This window comes from Macaca thibetana, chromosome 12 (assembly GCF_024542745.1).
Source record: "Macaca thibetana thibetana isolate TM-01 chromosome 12, ASM2454274v1, whole genome shotgun sequence".
Classification (NCBI taxonomy): domain Eukaryota; kingdom Metazoa; phylum Chordata; class Mammalia; order Primates; family Cercopithecidae; genus Macaca; species Macaca thibetana.
The window spans coordinates 1,440,407-1,463,757 of record NC_065589.1 but is presented as its reverse complement, the minus strand read 5'-3'; the positions used below and the strand labels follow the sequence as shown (position 1 = coordinate 1,463,757).

At 50.1% G+C, this 23,351-nt stretch overlaps 2 protein-coding genes across 4 annotated transcripts in view; one reads left to right on the top strand and one right to left on the bottom strand.

Moving 5' to 3' along the window:
* The window catches only part of PASK (PAS domain containing serine/threonine kinase), a 48,784-nt gene extending 40,458 nt beyond the window's left edge, over window positions 1–8,326 (bottom strand). For both annotated transcript variants that reach the window (XM_050752025.1, XM_050752026.1), the window contains exons 1-2: window positions 8,241–8,326; window positions 621–858 (exon numbers count right to left, since the gene is read on the bottom strand). In XM_050752025.1, the coding sequence (XP_050607982.1) occupies window positions 621–816 (196 nt within the window). In that variant the 5' untranslated portion in view covers window positions 817–858; window positions 8,241–8,326. The remainder of the gene's footprint in view (window positions 1–620; window positions 859–8,240) is intronic.
* The window catches only part of PPP1R7 (protein phosphatase 1 regulatory subunit 7), a 136,763-nt gene that overhangs the window by 91,132 nt on the left and 22,280 nt on the right, over window positions 1–23,351 (top strand). The window contains exons 2-8 of one of the 2 annotated variants that reach the window (XM_050752031.1): window positions 9,313–9,386; window positions 12,334–12,462; window positions 16,624–16,679; window positions 17,317–17,382; window positions 18,048–18,178; window positions 19,169–19,331; window positions 21,577–21,693. In XM_050752031.1, the coding sequence (XP_050607988.1) occupies window positions 9,335–9,386; window positions 12,334–12,462; window positions 16,624–16,679; window positions 17,317–17,382; window positions 18,048–18,178; window positions 19,169–19,331; window positions 21,577–21,693 (714 nt within the window). In that variant the 5' untranslated portion in view covers window positions 9,313–9,334. Of the gene's footprint in view, window positions 1–9,288; window positions 9,387–12,333; window positions 12,463–16,623; window positions 16,680–17,316; window positions 17,383–18,047; window positions 18,179–19,168; window positions 19,332–21,576; window positions 21,694–23,351 lie in introns of those variants that run through there. The other variant, XM_050752030.1, reaches the window with a different exon arrangement.

The window sequence follows — 23,351 nt, the reverse complement described above, 5'->3', positions numbered from 1 at the left end:
CCAGATCCCCCAGCCATTTCCTGCGCACAGAGCCATTTCCTGCAGCTCTGTGCCCCACTTCCCCATTTTCCAGGTCTACCCCCCACTTCAAGCACACAGCCTGCTGTCTCCCCAAGTGCCTCCATCAGACAGCCCCTCAAAGGCAAGTGATGCTTTCTTCCTCACCACGGCCCAGACCCTTAGGGTGCTTAGACATAGGAGGCACCACAGACTTCTGCCCCATGATTCTTGGTCCACCAGCTAAACTGCATTTAGCTCAGTAAATGCATAAGCAAAGTTGAATTTCCCTAGTAAAACAGCCTAACCTAGAAGAGCGTTCTTACACACTCTGAAGTAAGAAATAACATTTTGCTGTAACTTGACCCTGAAATGTGAAGGTGAGTTCCACCTGCTGCCTGAACAGAAGCGCCAGATGCCTGGGAGTCACGGCAGAGCAAAAGCAGCAGAAAGAGTCCTGCCGCAGTCACCTGCCAGCGTGAGCCGAGCACCTAAACCATGAACTTTTCTCTGCAGGAACAGAGTGACTTTAATCACTGGTGAGAGGGTTTCCGTGAGAACACAGAGCAACTCCACATTTGTATTTCCGTGCGCTAAGGCCTGCAATGGTCGAAGGTCATTACCGGACAGCGCCGTCCTGCTCTGGCAGAGTCTGGAAAGACCATTCCTTCTGCTCGGATGTCTGTGGGCTGAGGAAAACGACTTGCTGGGCTCGGCAGTGGTCTGTGCAGCTGGGCCCTCTGCTGGCACCGGCAAGGGGAGGCTCTGGGAAAGGCATCTCTGGTCCTCTTCAAAGGCCGTTAAGCCCCTGTCCTCCATGGGAAGAATGGAGGCCAATTGCCAAGCTTCCACTTCTAACAACTAGAAAACAATGTGAAGCTGATTAACATCTGCAAAGCAAAAACATAAAGACAGTTTAACCAACTAATTAGTAATGCTGAGTTCAGCTCGGCCCCAAAAGACATACACCCCCAACTGCCATCCCAGGTCAGAACCTGCGATGGGAGAACGGTCGGCCCAAAGTGGTGCTAAAAGAAGTTCTTTCCGGGCCGGACGCGGTGGCTCACGCCTGTCATCCCAGCACTTTGGGAGGCCAAGGCAGGCGGATCACGAGGTCAGGAGGTCGAGACCATCCTGACTAACACCGTGAAACTCCGTCTCCACTAAAAATACAAAAAATTAGCCAGGTGTGGTGGCGGGTGCCTGTAGTCCCAGCTACTCAGGAGGCTGAGGCAGGAGAATGGCGTGAACCCGGGAGGCAGAGCTTGCAGTGAGCCAAGATCAAACCACTGCACTCCAGCCTGGGCGACAGAGTAAGGCTCTGTCTCTAAAAAAAAAGAAGCTCTTTCCAAGAAAAATACATAGGAAGATACAGGAAAGAGGGAAGGAGAGAGAGAGGAAAACAAAGAACAGGGTGGAAAGAAGTCATGAGGGAAGGCAGGGGCTGCAGGTACACACCAACTGAAAACACTCCCAGGTCACGATGAACCCATCAGTGCGGGGGGCTGCGCAGCTCCCATGGTCCCAGCTTTCCCCTAAACAGTGAGTCCTGACATCTGACCAGCTGCACACAGAATCACCTGGGCGCTGCCAACAAGTGAGGTCACAGGGGCCATGGCCAAGAGGCCACGTCTCCTAGAGAGAGGCCTGGCACCAGAGATTTGTATTTTTAGCTTTTCTCTTATACATGATTCAAATGCTGATACAGGGTGGAAATACAGGAAAATCTCACATACTCTTCACTGAGTTCCCTCTCATGGTGACATCTTACAGGAGAGTGTCAAAGCCAGGAAACTGACTTGATACCATCCATCAGCACCATCCAGATTTCAAGGCATTTACCTGCACGTGTGTGTGTGCACGTGTGTGTGCGCGTGCATGTGCGCGTGCATGTGTGCGAGTGCGCACGAGTGTGCATATGTGTGAGTGTATGCGCGTGCATGCGTGTCCATGTGCGTGTGTGCACGTGAGCGTGTGTGCATGTGTGTGCGTGTATGTCCGTGCGAGTGCGTGCGCATGTGCACGTGACCGTCTGTGTGCCTGTGTGTGTGCACGTGACCGTGTGTGTGTGCACGTGACCGTGTGTGTGTGCGCGTGACCGTGTGTGTGTGCATGTGTCCTTGCGTGTGTGTGTGTGTGCACGTGAGCCTGTGTTCCATGCAGTCTTGTCACATGTATACATTCATGTGACCACCCTGCAGAGTGGAGATACTGAAGACTTCCATCCTGCATACTGGCAAGCACTTGCAACACAAGTACACATTCACCAATACCCTGTCCTCATGGCCAAACTCAACAAAAAGAGCCCTTCAAGCACGACTTCCTCTACTGGAAGGAAGCCCCCACCTGATCATCCAGGCTTTAGATAAACACCAAGAGCAGGCTGAGGCCAATACCAGAACCATGGCTGGAGTTTCCCCCATAAAATGAGGAGACCCTGGGGCCAAGGCACGCCCACCGAGACCCCATATCCCCTCTTCTGGACCACCTTCTGGGTATCCAGAACCCCAGGGTTCCAACCAAAGGGTCTGGTGCCCACTTCTAAGACCTACACAGACCTCTTTCCACCCAGGTCCTCCCACGCCGGCACACCTAGACCCGTGAACTGGCTGAGGAGCAGCCTTCCAGGAATAGCGAGCTTGGACAAGCTAGCAGGATGCCCGTGCGAGGCTCTTCCAAGACAAGGCAGGCCTGGCGTGGAGAGGAAAGGGGAGCCGGCCCTCCCAACACTACCTCTTCCAGTATGGAACTCGGAGGAGTCCCCGCCCCTTGACTTATCCTAGCATCTGGTGACTGCTGGCCATCTTTGGTGTTCTTGACTTGCGGCTGCGTCACTCCAGTCTCTGCCTTCACCATCACAGAGCGTTCTCCCTGTTTGCATGTATCCTCACGTGGCCTTTTTTTTTTTTTTTTTTTTTTAACTAGGAGATGAAGTCTCACTATGTTGCCCAGGGCATAAAAGACCTGATCCATGGAAGTCAAAGCACTAAACTTTTTAGCCAGGCAGGCCTCGTGGCCTGCACCTATAGTCCCAGCCACTCTAGAAGCTAAGGCAGGAGAGTTGCTTGAGCCCAGGGAGATGGAGGCCAGCCTAGGCAACAAAGCGAGACCTGTCAAACCAAATAAAATATAAAATAAAATCACTAAGTTTTTAGAAGAGGCTATCTGTAAGACTTTGGAGTAGGGAAAGTTTTCTTAAACAAGGCACAGAAAATTCTAGTTATAAAATAAGATTAATAAATTTAACATTAAAATTGAGAACACATCACACCTGTAATTCCAGCACTTTGGGAGGCCAAGGCGGGAGGATCACGAGGTCAAGAGATCAAGACCATCCTGGCCAACATGGTGAAACCCCATCTCTACTAAAAATACAAAAATTAGCTGGGCATGGTGGCTCGCACCTGTAGTCCCAGCTACTCGGGAGGCAGAGGCAGGAGAATCGCTTGAACCTGGGAGGTGGAGGTTGCACTGAGCTGAGATCATGCCACTGCATTCCAGCCTGGCGACACAGCAAAACTCCATCTCAAAAAAAAAAAAAAATGAGAACACAGGTTCACGAAGAATACGATAAAGAAAATGAAAGAATGAGCCACAATTTGGGAGAAGAGATTTGCCACATACATAACCAACAGAAAATTAATATCCAGAATAACTTTAAAAGATAAACTATTTAGGCCGGGCGCGGTGGCTCAAGCCTGTAATCTCAGCACTTTGGGAGGCTGAGACGGGCGGATCACGAGGTCAGGAGATCAAGACCATCCTGGCTAACCCGGTGAAACCCCGTCTCTACTAAAAAATACAAAAAACTAGCTGGGCGTGGTGGCGGGCACCTGTAGTCCCAGCTACTCGGGAGGCTGAGGCAGGAGAATGGTGTGAACCCGGGAGGCGGAGCTTGCAGTGAGCCGAGATCGCGCCACTGCACTCCAGCCTGGGCGACAGAGCGAGACTCCGTCTCAAAAAAAAAAAAAAAAGGGCCGGGCGCGGTGGCTCAAGCCTGTAATCCCAGCACTTTGGGAGGCCGAGACGGGTGGATCAGGAGGTCAGGAGATCGAGACCATCCTGGCTAACACGGTGAAACCCCGTCTCTACTAAAAATACAAAAAACTAGCCGGGCGCGGTGGCGGGCACCTGTAGTCCCAGCTACTCCGGAGGCTGAGGCAGGAGAATGGCGTGAACCCGGGAGGCGGAGCTTGCAGTGAGCTGAGATCCGGCCACTGCACTCCAGCCTGGGCGGCAGAGCGAGACTCCGTCTCAAAAAAAAAAAAAAAAAAAAAGATAAACTATTTAAAGTTTAAACATTTTTAAAAGACACATGGCCCAATAGAAAAATGACAAGAAATAGGAACAAGCATTTTACAGGAGAGAAAATCCTAATCATGATAATGTTACACATACTAAGTCAGCAGAAATTAAGAATCTAATAATACCCAATGTCAAAAAGGATTTGGATCAACAGGAACTCTTAATACATTAACATAATCTCTTTAGAAAACAATTCAAGTCAAACATTTGTCTACATGGATACAGCACTTTCCACTTAGATTTATATTCCAGAGAAATTCTTGCACATAGATAAGAAGACACAAGAATGTCCAGTATGGTTCTCAATGGCAAAGACAGGCAGGAAAAAAGGAGGGAAGAAAGGGAGGGAGCGAAGGAGGGAGGGAGGAAAAAAAAGAAATGAAATCCAAATACTCATCAACAAGAAGATAGATTTTAAATTCTGGTGTATTCATACCACCAATCACAGCAGTGAAAACAAATGAACTACACACAAGGGTGAATCTTAGCCATACATGAGTGAAAAAAATCAAGTTTCAGAAGACAATCAGCAGGAGGATTCCTTTGTCATGAAATAACCTAAATAAGTAGTTTAGGGAAACACACCTATGTGATTAAACTACTTCTTAAATAAGAGACTGGTAAACCTAAACTTCAGGCAGGTGGTTCCCTCTGGGTCAGGCAGATGCTAGAGTGGGGAAGAGGCACAAGGGCACAGTTTCCCTGATTTCCCTGGGTGAAGGGTTCAAATGCGTCCACTCTGCTGATACAATTCATGATTAACATTGCCTTTATTCCTTTGTATGACTCAACTGATATAGCCAAAAAATTCAGAGATGTTCTACACGCACATCCAGTCTAGGACCCTAGAAGGCAAAGGCTCTGCAAACCTGCAGATGTGTAGGAGGCTAGAAAGAAATTACATATAGGGTTTGGGGTTCAAGTGTGCAGCTTTCCTACAAGCAGCAACGCTGAATGGGACATTTAGTCACAGGTTTACATCTCCTCTAAGCCTCCAAATGCACTAATTATTGCTACAATAAATAACGACATGATTACAGTGTGAGGCAGTTTTTTTCAACTTTTAGAACCAACCTATAGACAAAGCTCAGGACACTTAATGATAGCTTCAGAATACATTGTAAATGTCGTAAAACCTTACTTTCTTAAAAAAGTAATATAACTCTTCAGAATACATTATGTTAGAAAGCCTTAATTCCTAAAAAATATAACTCTTCAGACTGCAATGTCAATGTTACAAAACTGTATTTTAAAAAGTAATATACCCAGTACTTTGGGAGGCCAGGCAGATTGCTTGAGCCCAGGAGTTCGAGATCAACTTGGACAACATAGGGAGACTCCATCTCCAAAAAAAAAAAAAAAATTAGGCCAGTGCAGTGGCTCACGCCTGTAATTCCAGCACTTTGGGAGGCCGGGCAGATCACGAGGTCAGGAGATCACGACCATCCTGGCTAACATGGTGAAACCCCATCTCTACTAAAAATACAAAAAATTAACCAGGCGTGGTGGTGGGCGCCTGTAGTCCCAGCTACTTGGGAGGCTAAGGCAGGAGAATGGCGTAAACCCAGGGGAGGCGGAGCTGACAGTGAGCCAAAATCACACCACTGAACTCCAGCCTGGGCGACAGAGCGAGACTCTGTCTCAAAAAAAAAAAAAAAAAATTAAGAATTAGCAAGTTGTGCTGGCACACACTGGTAGACCCAGCTGCTTGGGAAGTTGAGGTGGGAGAATTGCTTGAACCCAGGAGGCAGAGGCTGCAGTGAGACGACATGACATCACTGCACTCCAGCCTGGGCCACAGAGCAAGACCCTGTCTCAAAAAATAAAATAATAAAAAAGTAATATAACTATTCAGAATATATTGTAAACGTTACAGAAGCTTCTTTGTAAAAGTAACTACCATGAGATGGAAACGGGGAAAAATAAAAGTGAAGGGAGGGTAAGGGCGTGCAATTTTTTGTCCTTCATGGGAGAAAATAAATAAATACCAACTAAAGTTGAAACATCAAGATGTGGAAATTTAATTAGGTTACTGAGAATTACAAGCCTATCCAGGAGGGAAACTGATGGGACCCTCTGCGGGAGCGGGGAGGACAGCAGGAAAGATGTATCCATTTTCCCCCCCCCCGCCATGCCTCCTGGGGCGTCTGAGGTCCCTATGGCCAGTTAGTCACTGAGCAGCACCGGCCCCTGGGGCCTCCCATGCACTCCACAGCCACAGCCTGGCCTCAAGAAAGAACACAGCCTGGCTTCACATGACCTTCGATCACTAAACTTTGATTCAAATGCTAACCAGAAATGCCTGCACGCCCAGGCCCAGGTTTTTAGAATTGTCCTTTGTATCCACTGTGAGCTTTGTATCCACGGTGAGCTGCAGAACACAAACCCAGCAGACAGCACCTAATGGTGCCGCCGAGTAACCATATTCCCATTGCTAGTTTTGATTCCAGGAGACCCAAGTGACCCCACCTGAGACCAAACAGGAGCAGGGATAGATGCAAGGAGCATAGCCGGGCGCGGTGGCTCAAGCCTGTAATCCCAGCACTTTGGGAGGCCGAGACGGGCGGATCACGAGGTCAGGAGATCGAGACCATCCTGGCTAATACGGTGAAACCCCGTCTCTACTAAAAATACAAAAAACTAGCCGGGCGAGGTGGCGGGCGCCTGTGGTCCCAGCTACTCGGGAGGCTGAGGCAGGAGAATGGCGGGAACCCGGGAGGCGGAGCTTGCAGTGAGCTGAGGTCCGGCCACTGCACTCCAGCCCGGGCGACAGAGCCAGACTCCGTCTCAAAAAAAAAAAAAAAAGGAGCATCTCGGTGAACTTCTAGAAGCAACTGTCTCTCTCCCACCAGAACATAAGCTAAGAAGCAAATAGCTCCCACTGCTCTCAGCACAGCTGCACAATTAAAAGCAGAACCAGTTTCAGGCCAACAAGGTGAACAGTGCAGGAGAACACAGCAAGGATCTCAGTCCTGGATGAGGCACCTGCAGAGCCGAGCCCTTCCAAGCAGAGTGACGAAGTCTTTCAGAGGCAAAGGCTCCCAGAGAGGGGCTCAGTACCCAGAAGAGTAGATGGACGTGGGCCTGGAGGGGCCAAGCACGACCCCAGAACCTCCTAAAATTAAGACTCCTGCCCAGTCTTAATTTTATCCCCAAAATGAACTTTTAAGGATTTAATGCTTAGGAGTAACACGGCCAGACACGCATTTTACAAAGACTACTCCAGGGACCATGTCAGGGCAAGGCTGGAAAGCAGAAGAAAGGCTACAGTAATCCAGGCAAGAAATTATAAAGTCTTAAGGTAGCAGCAGCAGGATGAAGAGAGGGAACCCCTAAGAGAAAAGTCGACATCCAATGGTACTGATGCGGAAGGTAAGGACGAGAAAGGTCTCAAGACGGCAGCGCAGGTCCCTGCCGTAGTCTGGGAAAGAAAAACTCGTGAAAAGATTAAGGCTCAAGTCCAGGTCTGGGCTGGAACCAGGAGCGCTGGCGGCGCGCGCCCCCCACCCCGTGGCGCCGGCTGAGCCCGCAGGGACCCACACGCCCAGCGCGGGAGCGTGGCGGGATCTGGGCTGGTTCTCCGGGAGTTCGCCTCGCAGGGCGGGCTGCGGTGAAGAGGGCGCACAGTCCCGAGGCGACCCGAGGCGCGGGGCCGCGGCGCCCGCCAGGCAGGCTACACTGAAGGGCGCCCCGAAGACGCTGGGGGCGCGGGGCCCGGGACCAACGGCCGCAACCCCGCCGCGGTCTGGGCACGGAAAGGACGCTGGCTCGGGGATGCGTGAAGGGCGCAGGGGCGGGAGACCCGGGGTCGGGCTCGTCTGAGGGCCGGGCCGGGCGGCGAACCCTCCTAGGCCAGGAGCGCGGAGTCGCGCAGGCCCCACAGCGGCCCTCGGGAGATTGCGGACCCTGGCCCGCTCTCCCCAGCGCAGGTTTCTCACCTGGGTCAGGCGAGGGTCACGCCAAGCCGGCTTCACACCGCGGAAGGGAGCTGCTCCGCGCTTTTATCCCACCGGCCAATCGCACAGCGACTCACACCGATTGACAAGCTCCACGGACCAACCACTTGTGCGCATGGGCGGGACTAAGCCAGCCAGAGTCCAGAAGCCCGCGCTAACGGTTGCTAGGGACGCACCGGCCATTTCCCCCCCCCCTACGGCGCTTCGGAGGAGCCAAAGGAATAATGGGCGCCTCCGCCCCCGGGCTGGTCAGCTGCGGTTTCCTCCAGTCTCGGGATCAAAATAGGTGAGTATCGCAGAGCTCGCCTCTTGGAGGCCTCTTTCTGAAGGCGGAGGACGCGGGACGGCTCGCTCATGGGCTGGGCGGCTCCGCAGGGTAGACGAAGCCTGCAGCGTCCGCACTGGGCTGGGAACGGTTTGCAAGGAGAGCGCGGCTGGCGCCCCGGAGCCGGCCAGCTGGCTGGCGGCCCCACCATCGCAAGTGCCCCGCACCTGCCCGCCTGCTCTGAGCATCTAGAGAAGGCGGCATTTCGCATGGGTAAAATCCGCGCCTGGACGCCGGGAGAATGTTGTTGCTCTTGCCGTTCGGCCCATTGTACAGACGCAGCCAGCGAGGCTCGCAAAGCTCAGGGATGCACGTAGGACTGGCCCGCACCTTGCAGCCACGGAAAGATCCGCCTGGCCCGCGGCCCCTCCACGCCTCCGAGGTCGAGACAGTGACATAAGTCAACTCTCGAGCCCAGGGCGTCTCTCCACCCTTAGACGTCCACTCCGTCTGCCTGCAGCTACGGCCGGTGCGTCCCGCTTCGACTCCCTCTGCTTTCCTTCTCAGCTTCTCGCCTCCAGACTGTTCCGGCGCCGCTGCCTGAAATTACCTGCCTCGGGGGAGGCGCGGCGCGCGGCGCGCAGCCTCATGACGGAACTACAACTCCCACGAGGCGCTGGGCACACGCAGGCGCGCCGCGGCTGAACTCGCAGCGCCGGAATCCTATTGGCTGGGCCGACTCTGAGGCGGGAGCCCTGATTGGTTGATGGGTCTGAGGCGACAGATTCCGGAAAGGGGAAGAGCAGCCAACATGGCGGCGGAACGCGGCGCGGGGCAGCAACAGTCGCAGGAGATGATGGAGGGTGAGCGGCCCCTGCGGGCGGCGGCCCAAGGGCCGGGCGGGCGGGGGGAGCTGCGGGCCGGAACTGCTCCGTGCCTGAGAGAAACCCCACGTCCCGCCTCCGGCCGCCGCCGCGTGGCCCCCTGACAGCTGACAGCCGGACCTGGGGGAGCGGGGGAGGCTCTGGACCTCGGGGGAGCCCCGGCCTGGGGGCGGCAGCGGCCGGGAAGGACCCAGAGCTAGGGGTGGAGCGGCGGCGCGAGGCCAGGCCGGGGGTGGGGCTGAATGGGACGCGGTGGCTCCATTCAGTCCCGTTGGAGCCTCGCCCCGAGCCTCTGAGATTGACAGGCGGGGGAGCCTCCTCGGTCAGCTGACGAGGAAACTGAGGCTCTGGGCGCTGGGATCTACCCGAGTCTGCTCCTTGGTTCGCGTGGTGAGGGTGGAGAAGGGTCTTCTCCTGAAATCGAAAGGACTGTTGGCGAAGGGGTAGCAAGGAACCAGAACATTTAGTTACACAAGGTGATACCTCTTTTCAAAGCTGTCATAGTTCCAAAAAGTCTAAATTCAACTTTCTTCCTCCTCATTCATTTTGTTAAAAACAAAACAAATTTAAAAAAATGCATACATGTATATGTTATACGTACACATGTATTTATATATAATTCTCTACATATCTGTAGGTACGGTCATACGTACATGTGCAGTATGTGTATAAACATGCGTGCACACACCCACCAACTGGGGAATCAGTTGTGTCACCAAGTGCTTAAGTGCTTTTGGGTCCCATGGTTTGGTGAGGGGTACAGCCCTCCCAGAAGAGCAGTCACTGCCTCATGTGAAAGTGGTAGGGAGGAGGAATGTGGAGCTGGGGAAGGAGGGCGGGTGCAGAAGAAAGGGCTGACATGTTCGGGAGTGGTGAGAGCTGCACAAGCAGGGCCAGCTCTGAGCTGGAGCCTGAAGAATAACTCGAAGGCAACGAGGTTGGGGATAAGGTGAGGGAAAAGAGCAAGAATCACTCAAGATGAAGAAAGCTGCGGTCAAAGGGTGTGGAGGAGAGTTTGACCAAATCATATGTGGTGGGGATGGGGGCGGTGGTGTTAAGGGTCTTGGACTTCATACCCTTGGAGTCTTTTTAAGTAAGAAGTGCCTCTTCATATCCTCCCACTCCCTCTTCAACTGTTTCCATGTCTTGGTAAATGACAAATATAAAAGCCCGGCTTTTCTCTCTGTCGCCACTCCCACCCGTGTCCTATTAGTCAAGGAGCTCTGACTTTTACTTTTAAAAATAATCTCCAAATCTTCGATGCGTCCTCCATTCCCATTGCCAGTACCTTAACTCAGACCTTCGTCATCTCTAGGCTAGATTGATTGTCTCTGCTCCCCAGCCCATCGTCCCCAGCACACCAAAGTCATTTTCTTACATTCTGATCCACTGTCGCATGTTCCAGACCCTCTGCTGCCCTCAGGCTTCACTTTGGCCAACCTTCATTAGCTAAGCCCTTCCTAACCTCACACCACTCCTCTTCCTGGGGTTTTTGCACCAGGTTGTCATGCAATAAGAACTTTCTCTCCCTGAGCCTGGGCCACCAAGTGACCTGTGCCTGGTGGTGACTAATTTGTTAAATATCTACTGCATGTCATGCGTGTACTAACTGCTCTTGTGCCTTTTCTAATTTAACCCTGACAGCAACTCGCTGAGGCATAGGTTCTATACTAGCTCCCTTCCACAGACTAGGAGATTGAGGCTTTCAAATGGAAATGATTTGCCAAACCTGCATCTCTAGCAGCAAGCTGCAAACTCAGGAAGAGCATTCCAGAAATACTTTTGGACTCAAAGATCGGATTTGGATTTTAGAATTAGATCAGACTCTCTGGCAGTGGAGAATAGGTTAAACAAGGCAAGGCAAGTCGCAGAGAGACGAGTTAGGAGGCAGGGCAGGAGCACAGGCCACAGCTAACAAGTAACTGAGCTACCGTCATTGCGGGGGTAGGGAAGAAGAGATGGATTTGGAGGGTTTGGAGCTGGGTTTTATGAGGACTTGTTTTATACAGCAATCCTTTCTTGGGTTTTACTTTGCTAGGCTAAGCAGGAAATACAAAGCTGAAATTGAACTTTTTCCCTCAAAGAGCACATCTCTTTGTAGACAAACCATAGTCAGGAAAGAGACTATTTTCAGTGTGGTTGATAATTCCAAGTAATGTGTTAGTGCCTCATGTCTTCCAGACAGACTTCCAAAAGAGGTCATGAATAAAGTTATAAAAAAGAAACGATTTGACAACCTTACCAAAGCATTTTTGCCTGACACATTGAATTGCCTTATTCTTTAATTCAAAAAATATTTATGAACCTTTAAAAGCCTTGAGTTGCTAACATTCTGTCCAGTGTCCAGTGTGAAAGCTCATTTCACACCAATGAGCTTTCTGTGGGCGGTCAGCACTACTGGCTGTATTCTCCTTTTCCTTAGTGATCCTTCCTGCCCACAATCTGATTTGAGTTAGTCTTGATTTCTTTCAGAACGTGGGCCTGTGAACTTGGCTGGTTTTCTTAGCCAGATCAATAGTAGAGCATGGATGGAGGTATGTGGCAGAAGAGTCACAGTGGTGGTCACCCAGCCCGAAAGCGAAAGGCACTCAGGCGGTGCTTCACTACCTGGTTCCATTAGTGGATTTAATCACAAGTGATCCAAGGCTTTCAGAACACTGGGCAATTCTTCACAAGCTCCTTGAGGGCAGAAGTAGTGTGTTCCTCACCTAAGTATCCATGTGGGCTCCACACTCTGCTCCCCATTCTCCCTGCTGCCATATGCCTCAAGTGGTGCTGGGACATGGGAGACACTCAAATGGTTATTGAACTGGATTCAACAAACATGTTGAATGAAGTCCTTTTGACTTACAACTGAGTGTTTATTATATGTTCCTTAAAGTCCCATAAATTGGATGTGAATTCTCATTGACTTGTGTGGGTTCAGTTGACAGGCGGGTCGAGTCTGAAGAATCCGGCGATGAAGAAGGGAAGAAACACAGCAGTGGCATCGTGGCAGACCTCAGTGAACAGAGCCTGAAGGATGGGGAGGAGCGGGGGGAGGAGGACCCAGAAGGTACCAGGCCCAGCTCCCTTGGGGGACATCTGCTTTTTGGGGGATGTGGGCTGTACTGCATATGGTCTGTCCCTGGGTGTGGGTGATGTGTGGTCTGGGGAAGGACTGCCGCGCTCCTTAGGGGCCCTCAGTGGGCCAGGGCAGGTGGATGTGCTCTCTGAGGCGCTCCCTCAGCAGGCTGACTCATTGACAGCATTTGCAAAAAGGATGTGGTTTTTTTCCAATTCCACTGAAGGCAAATCCTAGCACGGATATGGGTACTAGTATGCCATCTGGGACAGAACCACGACGTTGTTGGCCGGATGTGGTGGCTCATGCCTGTAATCCCAGCACCTTGGGAGGCCGAGGTGGGCAGATCATGAGGTCAGGAGATCGAGCCCATCCTGGCCAACATGGTGAAAACCCGTCTCTACAAAAAATACAAAACTTAGCCAGGCGTGGCGGCGCGTGCCTGTAATCCCAGCTACTCAGGTGATTGAGGCAGGAGAATTGCTTGAACCCAGGAGGCGGAGGTTGCAGTGAGCCGAGAACGCACCACTGCACTCTGGCCTGGGTGACAGAGGGAGACTTCGTCTCAAAAAAAAAAAAAAGAACCACAACATTGTTTTATTAACCATATGTTTAGGAAGCCGGATTTGAAATAAACGTTATGGCTGACTGCTGTGTTTCCGTGTCCTACCATAGCAATAGAAACCTTTAATCTCTTCAGAGAAATTATTTCTGAGTCTTGCCTTACCATTTTTATAGGCCTAAGGATTGACTTCTAAAGTGCCTAGATGTGGCTGGGCATGGTGGCTCCCGCCTGTAATCCTAGCACTTTGGGAGGCCAAGGCGGTTGGATCACTTGAGGTCAGGAGTTCAAGACCAGCCTGGCCAATATGGTGAAACCCTGTCTCTACTAAAAATACCAAAAAAAAAAGAAAAGAAAAATTAGCCAGGCATGGTGGCGTGCACCTGTAGTCCCAGCTACTTGGGAGGCTGAGACAGGAGAATTGCTTGAACCCAGGAGGCAGAGGTTGCAGTGAGCTGAGATCACACCACTGCACTCCAGCCCAGGTGACAGAATGAGATTCCGTCTCAAAAAAAAAAAGCAAGTTTCTGAACAGTATGCGTGCACGTATGTACTTTTACCTGCTAAAGAAAGAAAACACATCAAATGGGCTGAGTCTGTCCAAACAGCAGGTTTAAGAAGGATCTATACATTTTGCATTTTCTAGATTTGTATACAGTGTATGAATAATCATGCATCCCTTATAAAAATAAAATAAATTTATAAAGAAACAAACCTAATTTTTAAAATAACATTTTGCTCTCTGTGCCAGCAAAGATGTTTGGTAACTATGGCAACCTACTTTTAAGGCAAAAGGAGATTACCACAAAAGTACCAGTTACATTTACTTTGGAACTTCGGAGCTGATATTCTGGAAGTGATGTGGGTGGAATAAAGTGCATGGGAGAGATAGATGGAAGCTTCCGTTATCGCCTGACTTAGTCACCAACAGTGGAGCGGTAGGAGCCCCCGCTATCCTCAGATGGGTGCTGCTGAGACATCGGGTGTTTGTGGAAGACTTGAGAGTTGGCAGAGCAAGCCCTGTGTGCTTTCTTTCCCTGGGTCACTAGCACAGGCTAATGATGTTGTCATCATGTTTTGTAAGTACCCAGGTGTGGTAATGTGTTACAGATGAGGAGAATGAGACTCTCTGCAGCTTGTCCAAGGGCACACGGCTAGAAGGCAGACCAGCTGGCCTGGCCTGGAAAAATCCAAGTTTTTTTCTTTGAGATGATTAGCCGATGATGAGTTTTCTGGGTATACATTTCTAGCCCTTAGAGAAGCCAAGACTTGCTCCTACCTGTGTTTGTTTAAGTCTTAAATTCAATTAAAACAAATTTAATTATGTCACCTGTTACCTTCTACCTATTTTCCCTAAATTATTTTTAAAATATGATGAATATATAATACACTCAGAAGGGCATTCTAGGCTGGAAACCTTGTTTCAGAGGTTAGCTGACATTTTGAGTGGTGAGCGGCCAGCCATGCTGGATGTATTACAAACAGGACTCCTTAAAGCCGTGTGACCATGTGTCCTGAGGAGCCTGGCACAGCCCATTTCTGCCTGCCGGCCCGGCATAACTGCGCCCTTCTGCTCTCAAAGGGTCCTGGTTTGGACCACAGGACCTGGGCACCCTGCCTTAATTGTAGTGCCTCTTCCAGTGCAACTTCCTGAGCTTATGAACTTGACACTGTCTTTTGGGGTGATTTGTATCTATCTCTTGGTTTTGCCCAGTTCCTTTTATTTAATTCTTAGGTTGGTTGGTATCCTGTACAGTTGTGGATAAACTATAGTAAACTTTTTTTTTAACTAACCACAGTTGATGGTTATAGAAAAGGCATAGTAGAAAAACTGAAGTGAATGCAGCCATGTTGGATCATTACTTTGTTAAGCTGGTCTGATGTCAAGTGCTCCTCTCAGAGGCCTCCAGGTGAGGTGAGGAGCCAGCCCTTAGCCTGTGGTCCAGGGCTGTGTGAGCTCACTCCACTGCAGAAGCAAGTGCACGTTTGCTCTAGGAAGAGCCACAGTGAGAGCGCTGACAGCCCTGTAAGGTAGTGACAGTGACAATCCATTTACAGGAGAAAGAGCATCCTATGGGTATAATTCACAGAATCCAGACTGGGAGAAGCACTACAAGACAAGCTTGTTTTCCTACAACAGAAAACTACAAGGGGAAAAAGTTTAAGAAAAATGCTGGGCTGGGTGCAGTGTCTCGTGCCTATAATCCTAGCACTTTGGGAGGCCAAGGTGGGAGGTTCACTTGAGGCTCGGCGTTCCAGACCAGCTTGGGCAACATAGCGAGACCCTGACTGTACAAAACATGGTTTTAAAAAATTTGCCGGGCATGGTGGCTCACACCTGTAGTCGCAGCTTCCTGGGAGCCCAAGACAAGGATCACTTGAGCCCACAAGTTCAAGGCTGCAGTGAGCTATGATCACACCACTGTACTCCAGCCTGAGCAGCAGAGATCTTGTCTCTTAAAAAAAAAAAAAAAATTAATTTAAAAAAATTTTTAAAAAGAGAAATACCATCTAGTCACAATATACAGCCTTATTTGGATCATAATGCAAGTGAACTAAGGGAAGAAATGTTAAGACAGTTGAGGAAATGCGAACACTGACAATCTTTGGTGATACTGAGGAATTACTGTTAATTTTTTTAAGTGTTTTAAGGGGTGAGTGTGCGTGTTTGTGTGTCTGCATGAGTCTGTATACCACTGATGTGCATGCGTGTGTCTGTGTAGTGTGCATATGTGCCTTTGTGTCTTTGTGCATGCGTGTGTGTGTGCATCTGTGTGTGTCTTAGTCCTTTTCAGCACATATGCTGAAGTAGGTTCCAATGAAATGAAATGAGGAAGTGCTTAACAGGGTGTCTGTCGCCTCAGCAGGGAGAGCAGCTCTCTCTGCCTCCGCACAGAGGAGGCTGGCTCCGGTGTGGAGAGTCCTCGTGAAATCCAATGGGCTTCTCTGCTGGAGTGAGTTCATCAGTCTCCCCATTGAGAAGTGTGTTTAAATTATTCAGTGAGCCTCTTTGATCCTATCTGTTGAACTATGTTTTGTTTTGCTCTTTGCAGAGGGAAGTGTTTGTAGATGCTGGGCCACCTTCCAAAGTGATAAAAGGCCCATCCTAGAGCATCTGATGTGCCCAGCACGATCTAGATTCTAATGGCCTGGTTTATTGCCACAAACAAACAGAGAAAAGCTACGTAGGAGGCAGGCTGCTGCCAGTTCTGCGGCTCTGGGAGTCACGGAAAGGCAGTAGTGCTGCCCTGCTCACCTGCACTCAGCTACTTCCTCCCCTCCTTCCCACTAACAGCTTCAAAACACATTTCCCTTCTCTGGAAGTTCAAAGGCACAGATGAATGTTTGGAGACCTTTGCCAATATCTGAATTCAGGGAATTCAGAATGCTTAAAACATCACTATTGTTGGAGCAGGGTTCACCCTTGCCACATTCTCCAGGTCCTCAGCAAACTTTCTCATTGGTTCCTCCTCAGGGTTTGAGCTGGATCTGGGCACCAAACAGCCCCAGACCTCGGCCAGAAGCAGCTCTTCACCAATGCCTCCTGTTAATGGGGTTCTGAACAAACCTCTTTTTCTAATTTTTTTCAGAAGAACATGAGCTGCCTGTGGACATGGAAACCATCAACCTGGACAGAGATGCAGAGGTAATGCTGCCTGCTCAGCCCAGCCTTGAGCATGGTGATGGACCACCTGTCAGGTTATCTTGTATGAGATTAGTAAGTTACTTCCCTAAAGAGGTTGCCTGAGCCTCCCTTGGTTGGATCAGAGTCCTGTGTTCATGTTGTTTTTCTTACCAGTGATTGTTATCCCCATGTCTATTTGACCCTTGAGGATTGTGTGGCAGATGAGATGCCTTTGACTCATACATTCTCTGGGTCTGATGATTACATTATACATGAGGGTCCCAACAGCCGCAGGCTGTGTATGACTGGCCTGGCCGCTGGGCCTCCTGAGCCCCCAGCGTGTCTCTGATGGTGATGAGATGGGGTGCATATCCTAAGAGCCTGAGCTTATGTTTTGTGCATACAGGATCTAGGGAATGAGAAAAAGATGTCATGTACCAATCATTTTAAGGGCCAGTTTTACATAAAACTAAGTCATCACTAAACCAAAGAGCCCCCGCAGCACACCTTGTCACCGACACCTGTCTGCTGCAGACCCACCTGGCACTGCCTCCCCCACTGCTGCCCACTCCCAGGCCTCCTCTGATGGCTCCTCTTCTAGGACACAGGTCTCCAGCCACTTTGCTATAGCCGAGTATACATTTCCGCTTTGTTTCAGGATGTTGATTTGAATCACTGTCGCATTGGGAAGATTGAAGGATTTGAGGTACTGAAGAAAGTGAAGGTGAGAGGGACTCTTATGAGGGGACTATGACCCATATCACCCATAGGATGTGGATAAGTCCAGAATCGAGCCATCAGTCCCAAGTTGTGGTCTTTGTCTCAGCCTGTGGGAGGCGTGGCTGCCTCCACCTTGTAGCAGGCCTTTACTGGGAGCACAGCAAGTGTGAGACAGCAGTCGAGGGACTTGAGGCACAGCCCTGGGGCTGGCTCTCCTGAGCTCAGGCGGCCAGTGACCTGTGACTCTGGCCTGCCTCAGTTCTGTGCCTGTGTTCAATTAGGCACTCAGTGAATTTTATGGTCCTCCGTGCATCTCATTTGAATTTGTTTCTCAAAATTGAGCCCACCATAGGTTCTTATGTTCTGCCAGGAAGTGGCAAACACCCATACCCCAGGCCAACGCCTCCCTCCTCAACTAGGCCTGCTTGGTGGGGGGCCTGCCTCCTGCTTCCTTTTGGGTTCCTGCCCATCCTCAGGTGTGTCGAGGAATTCTAGCTTAGTGCCCTTGCCCACCTACCTCTCAAAGGTCAGCACCTTTCTAGGAAACAGCAGGAGAATGAAGACACGTCCTTCCACCAGAAGGGCCTGTCCTGTGTCCTCCAGTACCAGCTGAGGCCTTCTCGTGGCCTCCCCCGTGCCGGTGTCAATTGTCCTTTTCCCATCCCCCAGACTCTCTGCCTCCGCCAAAATTTAATTAAATGCATTGAGAATCTGGAGGAGCTACAGAGTCTTCGAGAGCTGGATCTTTACGACAACCAGATCAAGAAGATTGAGAATCTGGAGGCGCTAACAGAGCTGGAGTGAGTCATGAGACCCACAGGAGAACAGCATGGTGGGGAGGCCACTGGGTGGGGGTGTCCAGTCTCTCCAGAGCCCCCCTCCTGCTGGCTCTTGGCCCTTGAGAGGCTGCCTCTGCCACAGGGTCCTGCCCTGCGTCTGAATCCCAAGGCTCTGCCTGCCATGTTCAGGGCTCCAGGAGGCCACGTTGGCTTCACGCATGTCTTCGGCTTCCTGGACAATCCTGACTTGCAAAGTAAACCTTTGATGGGAAGGCTGCAGTGGGGACTTCTGGAAAAGCCTCCATTCAGGGATGATACTGAGATTGGTCGAGGGGAAAGTTAATCCAGAATTTCCTCTTGCCTTTTGAATACTCTTTTTTTAAATTAAAAAAAAAAAAAAAGTGACATTTATAATTTAAGGAGTCAGGTTCTACGCCAGGTGCAGTGGTGCATACCTGTAATGTCAGCGCTTTGGGAGATCAAATTAGGAGGATCACTAGCCCAGAAGTTTGAGATAGCCTGGGCAACATAACAAGACCCTGTCTACAAAAAATTAAAAAAGAAGGAGCCAGGTCCTAGTTATAACTTTACCTGGATTTCTGCCCTTTGTTGCTCATTCATTTTTGCTTGTTTTGTTTCTAATTCGGTACTTCTCAGGCCCCTTCTGTGTGCAGAGCCTGGTGCAAGGTCCTGTCATGGGCACAGGTGTGAATGTAACAGTTTCTGCCTCAAATACCATCCTGGGATCCAGGGCATCAGGAGCCTGTAGGCTGCCTCTGGCTTGCTCCGGGCTCCTGGGCAGCCTCCAAATCCCTCATGACAGCATCAGTGTGAGCCAGGCGGCAGCAGGGGCACAGACCGCACCCCCTGCCCCACCCCACCCCACCCTGCCCCCTCCCACAGTGACTGCAGTCCCCTAATGGGGTGCTACCTTTAGGGTGGTTGAATTGTGAGTTCTCTGCAACCTATGCTCATGTAATTTTTTTAAAAACCTGTTTTGGTTGTTCTCAGGATTCTAGATATTTCTTTTAATCTGCTGAGAAACATCGAAGGGGTTGACAAGTTGACACGACTGAAAAAACTCTTCTTGGTCAACAATAAAATCAGTAAAATTGAGAACTTAAGCAACTTACATCAACTACAGATGCTAGAGCTGGGATCTAACCGCATCCGGGTAGGTGCAGACAGCCCTGACTAGTATATTCAGGGAGAGGCAGCTGGCGGGTTGTGTGTGGACTCAGTGGGTGTATGTAGAATGCATAGTGAGTATGCATTTCTTAGGATGCTGTGATTTTTTTCATGAACAAGGAAATTTTTTTTTACTGATACTGGAAGTCAGTATCAGTAAGTCCTGAGTGGTCTAGCCTTTCTTCTGCACGTAGATTTCAGTTGCTCTTCATCCAAATCATGACCCTAAATCACACCATTCCCAGTTACATTCTGCCTGAGATGAACCAGCCGACCTGAACGCCTTGCTCTTGGACTTACTCGTAGTGATCTTCTCTGGCATGCTGCTTTGAGATGAAAGTTTCCCAAGCCCAGCAAAGTGGTCACTCGAAGTGATGTACATACCAGGGGCTTTAGAAAGCCTCTTGCTGCTGACACACTCCCAAAGGCAGTGCTGAGTTGGGCCTTCCTCCCTGGATGGCTTAATACTCCTGGGACACAGTCCCCAGCAGGATTAGATCTGTTCTCAGGACCCATTTGACCTTGAAAACGTGGGACAGAATGGAAATAAAAGACTTTGGAAAAGTGATCTGGTGTTCCATAGAAGCAGGATCAAGTCTTCACCAGCTGACTCATAACCACCGTCATGTGCTGAGGGGAATGCGGGAGGGCGTCCCAGGAGGACTGACATTGAAGGTGGATCTGCCAGGCAGAGAGAGGGGAGGGTTCCCGTGGGCAGGCAGGAGGACTTCTGTCAGCCAGAAGAGCATTCAAGCCCCGTGCCTGGCTCCTAATCAGGGTCATGGCACAGAGCCTGTGCTTCCCCCAGCCTTGCTTAGTGGCTTTGGCAGGTGTTTCTGAGCACATCCGACCCTGCCCCATGTTCAAAATGCCCCTCTGTTTGGCTTCTGAAAGTATTACAGCATGCGATGTCTGTCCTGGGCCCTTGAGAGCTTGGACAGGATACAAACCAAGGGAGGCTGGTTTTGGCAAGAGTCTCTTGACAGTTATTGTTAGAGATCTCATGGCCACAAATAGCAAAGCAGCACATTTAAAACTAGAGAGCAGCCCAGATGTCCGCACTTTACCAAGTGTCTGACTGTGGAACTTTCTAGGGGAACAGTGGCTCATCACAAATTAATGCAGACTACAGCCGGTGAGGATGCCCCCGCCCCACCAAGTCCTGCAGTGGTGTGTGGATTAGCACACCATCTTCCAGCCTGGAGTCCCCACCTAGTTAGCAAGCACCTCATCTGGTTCTTTTGTGTCTGCTGAAATATTTAAAGAATGACTTGTTCTGAGAGAGAGTGAACTGACAGAGGAGGGAAACTGAAGTCCAATCAATAAACAGTCATTAAACATCCTGTTGTAGGCAGGTCACCATGGGGAGATGAGACAGGGCAGCGTGGTCACTGCCTCTGGAGGTTTATGGTTGAATAGAGGAGCACATGATCACAGCAAGGAAGAGTGCTGTAGGCGGGTGTGGAAACTGGGCAAGAGGGGCAGAGTGCTGTGGTGTGAGGGCCCCCCAGGAATCCTAAGTGAGGGTCCCGGGATTTCAAAGACTTAAGGTCAGAGTCCCAGACCTCACTTCTGTAGAGACTGAGGCTCTTGGGAGGCCTTTTTTTTTTTTTTTTTTTTTTTTTTTTTGAGACAGAGTCTCGTGCTGTTGCCCGACCTGGGAGTGCAGTGGCTCAATCTCGGCTCACTGGAAGCTCCGCCTCTCAGGTTCACGCCATTCTCCTGCCTCAGCCTCCTGAGTGGCTGGAACTACAGGCACCTGCCGCCATGTCCAGCTAATTTTTTTGTATTTTTAGTAGAGACCGGATTTCACTGTGTTAGCCAGGATGGTCTCAATCTCCTGACCTTGTGATCTGCCTGCCTTAGCCTCCCAAAGTGCTGGGATTACAGGTGTGAGCCACCACGGCCCGGCGGGAGGACATTTTAATGTGTCAGCTCACAAGTTTAGAACTGGAAGGGACTTGGGAATCTGCTAGTCCCTGGGTTCTGAGACTGTTCCTCAGCACCCCAGAAAATCTGAGGGTTGGAAGTGAGCTCAAGACAGTCTTGGACTCGCCACTCTTGTATTCTGCTTTCAAGTAGGATTTCCACCGGAAGTCTTAGCAGATACATTGCTAGCCCCACATCACAGAACTGAAGCCCTGACAGCTCTGCCCCAGTCCAGTCACCTGCTGGCTGCCTGGCACAGCCCGTCAACTGCAGTACTCATTGCTGTTTTGTCCTTTCCACAGGCAATTGAAAATATTGACACCTTAACCAACCTGGAGAGTTTGTTTTTGGGGAAAAACAAAATTACTAAACTTCAGAACCTGGATGCGCTCACCAACCTGACAGTCCTCAGTATGCAGGTACAGAGCTTCCTGAGCCGCCCGTCCCTGCAAGCCCTGGCAGGGCCAGTGCTGCTGAACACAACCTTAGTTTTTATCCTTCACAATTGGCACTTTGTTTCACTCTTAGTAAACAATTGAAACATTAGATGTCACAGACTTTATACATACTTGTGCCAAGCAAAAACTTGATTGTCTTATTTATTTATTTCACTTTTTTAGAGACAGGGTCTTTATCTGTCACTCAGGCTGCAGTGCAGTGATGCTATCATAACTCACTGCAGCCTCCAACTCCTGGGCTCAAGCCAACCTCCCACCTCAGCCTGCCAAGTTGGTAGGACTACAGGCATGCACCAGCACCTTCAGCTAATATTTTGTCGAGGGGGTGGGGCATGGAAGAGATGAGGTGTCACTGTGTTGCCTAGGCTGGTCTTGAAGTCTTGACCTCGAGTAATCTTCCTGCCTTGGCCACCCAAAATGCTGGGTTTATAAGCATGAGCCACCACTCCTGGCCTTTTTTTTTTTTTCTTTCTAGAGACAAGGTCTCACTCTGTCATCCAGGCAGGAGTGCACTGACAAGTACATTCATAGCTCACTATAACCTCACACTCCTGGGCTCAAGTAATCCTCCCTCCTCAGCCTGCCAAGTAGCTGGGACTGCAGGTACACACCACCATGCCTGGCTAATTTTTGTATTTTATGTAGAGAAGCGGTTTCCCCATGTTGCCCAGGGTGGTCTTGAACTCCTGGACTCAAGCGAACCTCCTGCCTTGGCCTCCCCAAAAATTTCATTCTTAAGTGCCATGTTTTTGATTTTTTCCACCCGCTGCCCCAGTAGCAGTCCTAGATGGTTTTTAGCCAAAGGGGACTTCTTCAGAAGGTGGAGCTTATTCTAAATTCTAAAGTGTTTGGCTCAATGGTAGAAGCAATTCCTTCCATTGCGCAGAGAATATCAACCCTATTAGACTTCTGCATTTGGGAGTTGGTAAGCACTTGAGTGTGCCTAGGCTCCTGTTTACCTTTTGTGTTGGAAGCAAATTAGCAGCATTAGACCCTTGAAGCGAGCTGGAACAAAGTGCTCTGGGGACAAGGCCCAGTGTGGTTAGTTGATCCCGTTGACTGACACTGAGGGGCATGTGAAAACCACTCTTAACCCTTGGTGAAGCAGAAGTTCGTCAGGCTTCTTTAAGAAAGTTCTTGGCCTGGTGCAGTGGCTCACACCTGTAATCCCAGCACTTTGGGAGGTCGAGGCAGTCAGATCACCTGAGCCCAGGAGTTCAAGACCAGTCTGGGCAACATAGTGAGAGCTCATCTCTGAAAAACTTAAAAATATAAAAAAGAGTTCTTAGGCCGGGTGTGGTGACTCATGCTTGTAATCCCAGCCCTTTGAGAGGCCAAGGCAGGCAGTTCATTTAAGGTCAGGAGTTCGAGACCAGCCTGGCCAACGTGGTGAAACCTCATCTCTACTGAAAATACAAAAATTAGCCAGGCATGGTGGCAGGCACCTGTAATCCCCGCTACTCAAGAGGATGAGGCAGGAGAAGTGCTTGAATCCAGAAGGAGGGGGTTGCAATGAGCCAAGGTAGGTCCACCGCACTCCAGCCTGGCAACAAAGTGAGACTCCATCTCAAAAAAAAAAAAAAAAAAAAAAAAAAAAAGTTATTTGAGTTTAATGTGAG